Consider the following 10277-nt stretch of genomic DNA (forward strand, 5'->3'; position numbering starts at 1 on the left):
AGATTCTCTCTCTGATTGTCTGCATATTTATCCTTTCATTTCATACAGAGAGAATCTTAGATGACTGTGAGTTACAAAACAGAACCACTGAGTTGGAAGAGGCCTCAAAGGTCATATAGCCCAGCCCCAGGCTGATGCTGGAAAACCAGTGCTACAGCAAATTTGCTGCTCCAGCAGCTGGATAGTCTAAGCACCTTACGCTATGAGAGCATGCCATTTTTTAGCAGGGAGTACATTAATAAGTTAGACTTTGCTAGCCTCTGACCCAGCACACTGATTCCCCACCCCCATCATGCTTGCATAAGCATGCATAAGCATAAGTCACCATCAGGAAGTAGCGTTTGTCAATGTAGTCATAGCAGGACAGACGTATTAGTGACAACTCAAGTACAATACTGCAGTAAAATACAAACGCTGTAGAATGGTTTATTTCGTTTTTGTATAGTGGCACACAGTATTACCATATTTTTTTCTTCATTAATCTTGTCATATTATCCATTGAGGTTCCTACTGTAGCTATTTGTAGCCACCCCCAGTGATGTGAAATCACTGCCCCATTTCAATTCTAGCACTTTGCCTATAGCTACAACAGCGTATTAGCCATGATCCTCAGCCATAATTCAGTGGAAAATTTTCATTGCTTTTTCACAAGCCTTTTCATCCATTGGTGGTTTTCTCGGACTACCAGGCTGCAGAAATTTCTTAATTGTAGGGATGTTGCTTATTTTCTCTTTAAAAGACTAAAAAGAGAGACAGCAAAACGTTTAGAACAGAAAATGAGCAATTTTATAGCAAGAAATTATGGCATCCCTGAATAATAATTTGTCATCTAAACATCTAATAAAGAAACCGCTTGTGAGAAACTTTATATCTACTTAAAAGTCCAGTTATTTCAAGGATGCTCCTTGAAAATGGAAGTCACAATTTGAACTCCATTGCAAGCTTGTAATCATAGTTTACACGTGTTTACAGTTAATTCACACATGGCTTATCCAGGAACATGGGTTTCATATGTACTTTAGACTTTGTGCAATAGAAATTCAACTCATGTTTCAAAGACAATGGTGTTATATCCAAGCCTTATATAGTGGATCTAGGAGGCAGTCTTGCTGAAGGCAGTACTGCCCTTCTGCCCTATTCAAAAGTAGAACAAATGAGTGTGTGAGCCTTCTGCAATTTTAAACACAACTAGGCTTAGTTAAAATATGGAAGCTTCCCATGTAAAAGTAGATCTACCAATATTTTCAAAACAAAACACACACACACACAAAGAAAATAATAATTTCAGAACCACTAAGATTCCCACAGATAGAATTGTTTATTCTGTGTTGCCATTTGGTTGTTTTGAATTTTATCTGGCTGTTTGGCGATAATTGGTGACATGGGAGTTCTATAACAAAACACTCAACAGCAGTGAGGCAGCAAGACATTGGGTAAAGACTAGATCTAGAAGTGCCCTTCCATGAGCTGAATGCCTCCTCCAGATTGAATGCAAGATCCTTGCACAAGAAAAGAGAACTGAGGTGTGCTTCCATTTGCCCAAGGTCTCGCAGAATGCCTCAAGTCAAAATGCATGCTGTCTCTATGTTCTAGAACAGAGGTGGCTAGCCCATACAGCTCATCGTAAAATATTATTTTGTGCCCCCTCCCCAACTCCTGCAAGGTTTTTAAAAAAGAAATATATAGTGTGATATTCAACATGTCCATTTATTTCAGTATATCTCTTCTGAATATGACTAACACGTGGTATCACCCACTGACTGTTTTTGTGGGTTCCGTGCTGTGAAGCCATGATGTCAAAAGGAGTTTTGTTTAGGCCCCCAAGGTCTCCCCAATATTTTCCCATTGTTTAAAAAATGCAACACAATTTATTAAATTTGATTTTTAAGAATTGCAAACTGCTCCAACAGGTGGTTTGGGGATCATGCCTTAAGATTTGAAGACCATTATGGAAAAAGTATGCAAAGAATAAAAGCTCCATACTCTATAACATTAGAGCCTTTTGCAGACAAGCCTTTTGCAGACAAGTTATCCAGGTCTAGAGTTCTGCATATGTCCAATACACGTATTGAGCTCTTATGTGTGTGGCCTATCACATTCATTTAAATGAAGGCTGAAGATATCCTTTAACAAAGGGATGCATACATAGATCTAATACCTCAGTTGAATTAATGGTACAACAGTTATGCGCTCCAGAGCTGCTCTACCTGTAAAATGACAACGTCCTACTTTGGGATAAGTGCCTGTTGTCATGTGATCTAGTGTACTCTACCACCAAAGCATGTACACATATATACACCAACCCCATACAGACATTTTAAAACTCTGGGATCCTTCATTATCAATCTGTTGTATATCAGGAATGGTTCCCACAGAGTTACAGTGGTTTACCAAGTATACCTGGGAAAAATGAATAGAGAATCAAACTCCTAGTGATTTGACCTGAGTGGAAATTGAAATAACTGTATGGTGCATCACTGCTTCCAACTGCCTTGCTATTCTGTCACTACTATGTTTGGATAGCATACTGTAGGTATAGGGATGGGGAACCTGTGACCCTCCAGATATTGATGGCCTCCAATTCCCATCAGCCCCAGCCAACATGGTCACTAATCAGGAAGGATGGGATTTATAATACAGCAACATCTGGCAAGCGTCCCCTTCCTGATCTAGAACCTAATGAGAATTTGTGGGATTCAGGTAACCTTATCACACAATAATAAGCTACAAAGAGTAGTTACTTACCTTTAAAAGAGGGAATTTGGAGATAATATCAGCCTTCAGCTCTTCTGCCATCAAAATAGTTTCAAGCAACTGAACATCTGCTCTGCTGAGCTTATTTCCAACAAGAAAACCCTGGCCATGATCTTTAAGGACCTACAGAGCAAGCAATATTTTAAGAGTACTCTAGGTATGTACACATTATGGAGAATATATGTTTGGACCACTTTTGAAAATCATCCACTTGGATAACATTGCATCATTACATAAAGAGGATTTGTATCAATAGTGACTTATGAATCCCAACCACTGCTTAATTTTGTTAATTCTTAGGTCAGGTTCAAGAGAGTGCACCCGAACCATCTGATTGTGCTCTACTTCCTAGAAACCCTTTAAAAACATATTTACTTAAACACTAATCTATTCTGCATTTCAATTTTTGTAAGATTTACAGTTCTTTATTCTTCATCTATTTATCCTCTTCCTTACTGCTATCAGCTATCACAGAGAGAGTTTGTATTGTTAGTTCTCTATGGCTTCTACAGATTCCAAAGCTTCATAAGATACAGTGAAATAGGTTATGCCAGAACTCCACTCCACCTCCATAAGAACTGTACAGTGGGATTTGTATAGCACAAGTGTTCTGTGCAAAGATAAGGGCTAGATCACAGTGTCATTAGGATGCTTGCCCCAAGTCTTATGAGCTGTCATCTCTGTCAGAAGGTTTATAGCAACCTTCTCCAATGTGGTGTGATGCTTTCAGATGTTTTGAACTACAACTCCCAACAGCCCCAGCCAGTGAAGGGCACTAGGTTGCAAAAGGCTGGTTTACAGTACTAGCACATTTAATTCCACAATAGTTAACACAAAGAAGTTGATGTTTTCCTTTGTATAGTATATAGCATTTTGTGGCTACTTTTGTCACAGATATGCTGACACTTTAGCCCTTACTAGATAAGAAGGAAGACCCTAGAATAAATTGTTACTGCTGAACATAGAACTGTGATTGGGAGTTACTGAGCTAAACAAAATTGCACACCGGAAGACATTAACTAATTAAACAAAGATCCTGAATCCCAAAGCAATTATCCATGGATAAGGCTGCCACTGAGACTCTGTATGTAGTATGAGGGCTTATCCACATGGAAGCATTGCTTTGTACTAAAGACACTGTTTTTACCTCTGTTTTCTATTTGCACCATCCACAGTAAGGGCTCAATGCCAGCTACAAACACGGTGTTTTCTATTCACAGTGAGGGGAAGGATCAATCACGCAGTTTCCTAATGACCACACCCTCTAATTTAACATTCCTACTCCCTCTGGTTTCCTGGGAAGCTAGCATGCTCAGTTTGTTCTACCAGTTAGTTTTATTTTTTTAAAAACCAACCTGGAAGTGCAATTATTTGTAGTTTCACTGGTACAATACAACTGAAATACATATCTTTGTTTGAGTGGTGTTATGGTTTTGTCCACAAGTTTTTTTTTGGGGGGGGGGGAATAAAGGCTCTGCTTGCAGTAACATAAAAAATGCCAGCAGGATGGGAGAGTGCAGCCAGACGTTGCTCTTCAGCCCAGAGGTAATGAAATGAAGGAAGGAAGGAGGGAGTGGGCATGGAGAGGGGAATGATTGACACACCCACCTAACAGCATCGGAGCACAGCGTTTTGAAGCACTAGAGGTATGGAGTGAAGACTTTTTTCCTTCCCTTTTCATATTATCAGAGGATTGGGTTGGTATGGATTTACAGGGGGAAACTCTGATAGCTTCTGTTTGCCGGTAACATCATGTGAACCATGTGAATTAAAGGGGATGTGAGTAGCATCAAACACACACTAAACCACCGTGTAGATGAGCCCTGAATCACTTCTCCAGGACATAGCTTCTTTCAATCAGCTTCTGCACTATAGGGAAGGTATTTCTGATGTGTCTTTGCATTGGGGGTGTTTAAAAAAATAACGGAGAGACACTGGAGAATTACCCTCCCTCAGGGAAGAGTCCGTCCTTCTCTGCCTATTAGAAGCTTGGAAAACACAGAATTAAGCATACGATTTCTCTGATAAACCAAAGACTCTTACCAATGTTACCAACTGTTAACCACAGTTGAGCACTGATAACCCCATTCTCTAAAAATGGTTGTAAGTTTAGTTCTTGCTTTGCCTCGTACCTTTTCGAAGACTGGGAAGTATCTGGTGGTAGCTCTTTCAAAAATTGTTGCATGCTCCTTCTCCTTCGTGTCAGCTGGTTTGAAGGGAAGCATCATTATCATTTCATTCAGATCCATAGCTCCTTCACAATACATATCAATGCTGAAAGGAAGAGAATGTTGCCATGACTCTGGATAGCCAGCTAGCATGTGTTAAATTTGAAACGTGCTTACTGTAATAAAGCTCATTCTTCAATAGTGGAAAAATGTTCCTTCCTCTTAGTTTTAATGCTATAACCATATAATTAACAACAACACATTTATATGGCCATTTCAAATGTTCAAAGCACTTCAGCTACATTGTAACTAAGAACTTGAACCTGAGTTTGCTTGCTTCCTGCTTTAACAAACTGATTTAACAAATCTAAATAAATAATAACATCATATCCATAATCCTTACAGCAACCCCGTGTGGTAGATCAACATTAGTCTGTTGGCTCTCGTGGCATGGACAAAGAACCTCTAGGGAAACCCTCCAGATGTTGTTGGACTCCTACTCCCATAATTCTTGACCATTGGCCATGCTAACCAGGACTGACAGAAGTTGGAGTCCAACAACATCTGGAGGACCTTTTATAATGAAGATAGGTCAGAGCTGGGGCATGAAATTAGCCACACAAATCTAGAATGAGCCAAAATCTCTTGTATCAACCAGACCTATTTGCATGGGGCTTTCAATATGAAAGTTCCTTTCCTGGAAGCTTGCTTGCTTTTTCCTTGATAGCTTCGGTAAGGGAGATCTATTTCCAAATTGTAAAAAGGGAAGAGACTAGCCTTGCTGCCTAAGGATAGTCCTTTAAAATACATACAGTCCGCAAATCAATATGCATCAGAATATAACAAATGGATCAGATAGCCAAACAACAACAACAACATCAAATGTAAGACAAACAGAACCAAAATATGTGTGAGGTGGGGAAGGAATTGTATTGTGGTGTTATAGGACCAGCTATGCACAAAATATGTGACCCCCAGCAGAAAAACAGGTACATCAAATTTAAGGAAGAGCAATTTTCATTGGAAACAGCCATTCTTTGTCACAATAGAAATGCTTCCTGGGGCAATATAATTTGATTGCTTCCTAAAAGAAACACATTGGCAGGAAAGGTCCTTATTTTCATATACATTCATACAGCAATGACTATGGGCAGTATTCAACTAAATAATTGTGCAAGCAGAATGACTTCCACTTGTGCAACTGGATTTTCCCTCCATCTCCTTCCCCACCCCACATGCACTCAGTGTTCCAAAGGGTTCAGGGGGGAAACCCTGAACACATTTAAGGGGCATGCGAGGGGTGGAGAGGGAGAGAGCATTTTGCTGAACACTACACTGAATGCAACCCTATGATTTGCTTGCCAGTCAGAGAGATCTTTGGAGGCTACACTTTCTTCCAAGGAAAAACTCATTTAAAACACCAAATGTATACATGCGAAACAGAATAACTTGGGAAAGGGGCATTGAACTCCAATAACAATCTATTGGGATTAAATGAATGACTACGGCATGAACTTTGGAGAAACTACACTATTTCAAACGAACCAGTCCATATGAACTCAATTGTAACTGAGAGGTCAAATTAGTTTGTATTGCTCAATCCTGCGCTCTTTTGTCCTAGATGGCAGTCACAGGTCACATTGACACCATACCTTTATTCCACTATTATTCCACTTTAAACAGTCATGGCTTCCCCCAAAGAATCCTGGGAAGTGCAGTTTGTGAAGGGTGCTGACAGTTAGGAGACCCCTAGTTCTCTCACAGAGCTACAGTTCCCAGAGTCCTCTGGGAAAAGGGACTGATTGTTAACCCACTCTGAGAATGGTAGCTCTGTGAGGGGAATAGAGGTCTCCTATCAACTCTCATCATCCTTTACCAACTACACTTCCTAGAATTCTTTGGGGAAAGCCATGACTGTTTAAAGTGGAATAATAGCAGAATAAATGTATGGTGTGAAAGTGGCCACAGTGAGCTGAAATATGCTGATTCATGTCAGTAGATCACATAACAGGTTAGAGACTTCTTCTTATATCATCATGTACAGCAAACAGAAGTATACATTTAGTAACCAAACATAGAAATGTTACAGTACAATGCTCTCTCCTTCAGGTCCTTCCCATAGAGATTGTATTTTGCTGCAATGTAGTTGAGAATAGCTCGAGTCTGCACAATCTTCATTCCATCAATTTCCACCATGGGCACTTGCTGAAACAGCAGGTATCCATCTTGTGAAAGGAAGATGAAACATCAGTTTATTTATTCTTTTTAAAAATTACCACAAAAGGTGATTTTAATAAACATCTGACAAGGCATGCTTTGAATTTTGAGTTATTTTCTTGTACCTCTCCCCTGCAAATGGTGTGAAAGAAATCCACTTTAAAGACATCTGCTATTAAGACTGCAATCTGATACCTGGGATTAAGTCACGCTGAATTCAATAGGGCCCACTTCTGAGTAGGCACAAATAGAATTGCACAGTAACTTTTCTATGTGAGCTATCTGTTCTTCACGTTGTACAAAGAATCCATCCAGGCTCCATTAACATCTATGGGAGGTTTGCCATTAACTTTTATAGGAACAGGGTAGCACCTTCAGTGCATGATTATCATTTTAAGTGTCTTGTGAGGGCTTTTTTGGCATGATTAAATAAAAATAATTCTGTATCCTATGGGCTGAATTAATCTAAATCATACTCAGAGTAGAGCCACTGAAATCAATGGGCTTAAGTCAGTGATGCCTATTGATTTCAGTGGGTCTAACTCTGTGTATGATGTAGTTGGATTTGAACCTATGCAAGTAGATGCACAATCCTTCAAAAGAGAAATATAAAATATTCAAATTTCATACTCACCCTGTCTTAACTTTTCTAGACACCCCTTTGACTCAATAAATTGTTCTTCAAACTATAAAACAACCAGAAGATTTCAAGGGTCTCATGAAATAACTGCAGTCTCCAGAAAAAAAGAACACTTTATATATGTGGGGTCATGTGAGGGCCAATTTGAATTCCAGGTGAATATAAATTCCATTGCAAATGTTCATAATCAATGGTTGGAAGGAAGTGATATGAAAATAAGTTGTTTGTCTGAAAATAAGGTACAAAACAGTTTATGCCTTGAAGGAAGGGAGTAGTAAAAAGTGGACATCTTGCTCTGAAACGGGGCAGATCAAGACATTTAGCTGTCTGAGGCAGAACAGCAAATGGTTCCTCCTCCCAAGTCAAGGTGGTTGCTAGTACTCTAGGCCGGTCAAATTATTTTGGCACCTGAGGCAGAAAATCCCACAAGCATGTCTACCTGTCCCTGGCAGTAATTTACTGCTATTTCATGATACTTAAAAAATCAGCAACCTAAGGCAGCTGCCTCAGTCTGGCGAATGGTAGGGCTGGCTCCAAAACACCAATATGAGCCACTGTCTGAAATCAATTCTTAGATAAACAATGGATTATTACAGAAAATTCTGAAGACAAACCTCAACCCCAGCTGCAGCCAGTAGCCACCTTGTGGTTTCCATTCGCCCCCTTCCATTGAAGTAGTAAAGCTTAGGTTTCCCAGCCATGTTTCTAAGCACTTGCTTTCCAGAGAGAGAGAGAGAGAGAGAGAGAGATCATGTTTAAAAGAAAAATCATTACAGGCAGAGCAGGACAACTTTTCAAACTGTTCCTTGGTGATTGCTGGTAACAGAAAAGGATGTCATGTTAAAGGCTTTAAAAAAAACCTCTTTCATAATAATGAGGCTCAGGCAGATATGAACCATATAAGAGTAAAAATTATGAATATTTAATCCAATTTGATGGCCATGGTTTTTGTTCATGGAGCCACAAAAGTCTCCCTCCGCCCTCATCTTGCCATCAGCTACCTCTCACATTTTCTAAAACAAGGTGTGTTCTGAAGCTATGAGGAACTAAATGGCCCTTGATACCCCCTTGAATACTAACCTGCTGGAAGTCTCGAACAAGTGCAAATTCTTCGCAACACAGAAAGGACAAAATGTGTGACTCAAGATTATAAAAGGTCTGAAGCTCCACCTTCTGATACAAGAGAACAGCCTATCTCTAGAGGAAACTCCCTATTGTAAATAGAAAAGCACATACCCTGCATTTTGTGAGACTTTTCACCCACAGCAAATCAGTCATGCAAAGTTAATCCATAATGGGAAAGGTTCTCTCTCACACATACATAACATGATGCAACTTACTTTAGTATAAATCTGCACAGCTATTGAGAGCAAACATACACAGTTCTGTTTTTTCTATCAGTGGGCGTGTGGCCACTACAATCTCTGGTTGCAGCTGCTAAACAGAACATATGAACAAAGGCTAAATACACAGGACTACCCTGCTGGCGGCACCCCACCTTATAAAGGGTTTTGGATTAATAAATCATTTGGATTAATTTACAGAGGTGTGTAAAACAGCAGGTTCTGCTTTTGGTCATTGAGTCAGGAGGGCTGTGTCAGCCGTTTTTCTGATGAGCAGAGGAGAATAGCAGTAACCCCAGGAAAGGCACGTGCCAGGACCAGTTCCAGATTTGTGTGATTCCTGGGCAAAGTGCCCTCTGCTGAGCCCCTTCCAGAAATTGCCATAGCATCTCTCTGCATGTAGAAGGCCCCAGGCTCCCAGCTACAATCCCTGGCATGTCCAGGTAGAGCTGGGAATGCCCCGTCTCAAACCCTGGAGAGTTAACTGGCAGTCAGAACTGCACTAGATGGACCAATAGTCTGACTCAGTACAAGGCAGCTTGCCATGTCATGTCCTCCCTTGCTGATGGGTTTACCTGGCTGTGGCAGCAGACAGTCGCAGCAAAAACAGCGATCTGAGGAGCACTGGAGAGCTGCATCTAGATGTCATTTACGTTTTCCACAGTGCCGTGGAACACTGTTATATCAGGGGCATTGTGGGAAATTAAAAAGGCATCTAACACAATCACCCAGTGCCACTCAAAGTGCTAAGGTGGGAGGAAAAAAGGAGGTCTCCGTCCTGGCATCAGCATTAGACCCTGCTGTGATGTTGGGTCCTAGCATTTAGCTGATCAAGGATACCTGGTGCTGTCACCAGCCTCGACACTTATTTGCACCAGACCCAAATGGTTTAACTGTTGCAAAAACAGCTTTGACTCACAAAATGTAGCAGTTCCAAATATGCTAGAAAGAGGTTTATAGGAGGTGGTGTGGTTTTTTTTAGGTGTGATGTTATGAAAATCAGGTGCATTTTTGTACTTCTGGAAAGTGCACAAGTAGAATAAGTTTTGCCTACAAATGCACACACACCTTTCTACATGCATTCACAGCTATACTGACAAGTGACTGCAGCGCATGCAGGTGGCCACAGGCGAAAGGATCTTTGGTAACAAGGCT

General features: G+C 40.4%; 2 protein-coding genes across 3 annotated transcripts in view; both read right to left on the reverse strand.

The window, feature by feature from the left end:
• Positions 1–10277, reverse strand: part of LOC133383050 (glutathione S-transferase-like) — a 176762-nt gene that overhangs the window by 16951 nt on the left and 149534 nt on the right. The gene's annotated exons all lie outside the window — the stretch shown is intronic.
• LOC133383051 (glutathione S-transferase-like) lies at positions 402–8966 on the reverse strand. 2 transcript variants are annotated; one of them, XM_061622946.1, is made up of 7 exons: positions 8860–8966; positions 8394–8491; positions 7774–7825; positions 7015–7147; positions 4887–5028; positions 2746–2877; positions 402–740 (listed from the first exon to the last, which is right to left on the reverse strand). In XM_061622946.1, the coding sequence occupies exons 2-7, from the start codon at positions 8478–8480 to the stop codon at positions 621–623; spliced, it is 666 nt and encodes a 221-aa protein (XP_061478930.1). In that variant the 5' UTR covers positions 8481–8491; positions 8860–8966; the 3' UTR covers positions 402–620. The 2 variants fall into 2 exon arrangements, with proteins under 2 accessions (XP_061478930.1, XP_061478929.1); XM_061622945.1 differs by having other exon boundaries at positions 8394–8495.

The sequence above is a fragment of the Rhineura floridana genome, chromosome 4 (assembly GCF_030035675.1).
Source record: "Rhineura floridana isolate rRhiFlo1 chromosome 4, rRhiFlo1.hap2, whole genome shotgun sequence".
Classification (NCBI taxonomy): domain Eukaryota; kingdom Metazoa; phylum Chordata; class Lepidosauria; order Squamata; family Rhineuridae; genus Rhineura; species Rhineura floridana.

What these genes read in the sequence shown, in the direction of transcription:
- LOC133383051 (XM_061622946.1), bottom strand. Translation starts at nt 8,480, where the DNA reads ATGGCTGGGAAACCTAAGCTTTACTACTTCAATGGAAGGGGGCGAATG. An exon ending in TGGCTGCAGCTGGGGTTGAG is followed by an intron (nt 7,826 to 8,393) that starts GTTTGTCTTCAG and finishes GTTGTTTTATAG; the next exon opens with TTTGAAGAACAATTTATTGA. An exon ending in ACTTCCCAGTCTTCGAAAAG is followed by an intron (nt 2,878 to 4,886) that starts GTACGAGGCAAA and finishes CTTGCTCTGTAG; the next exon opens with GTCCTTAAAGATCATGGCCA.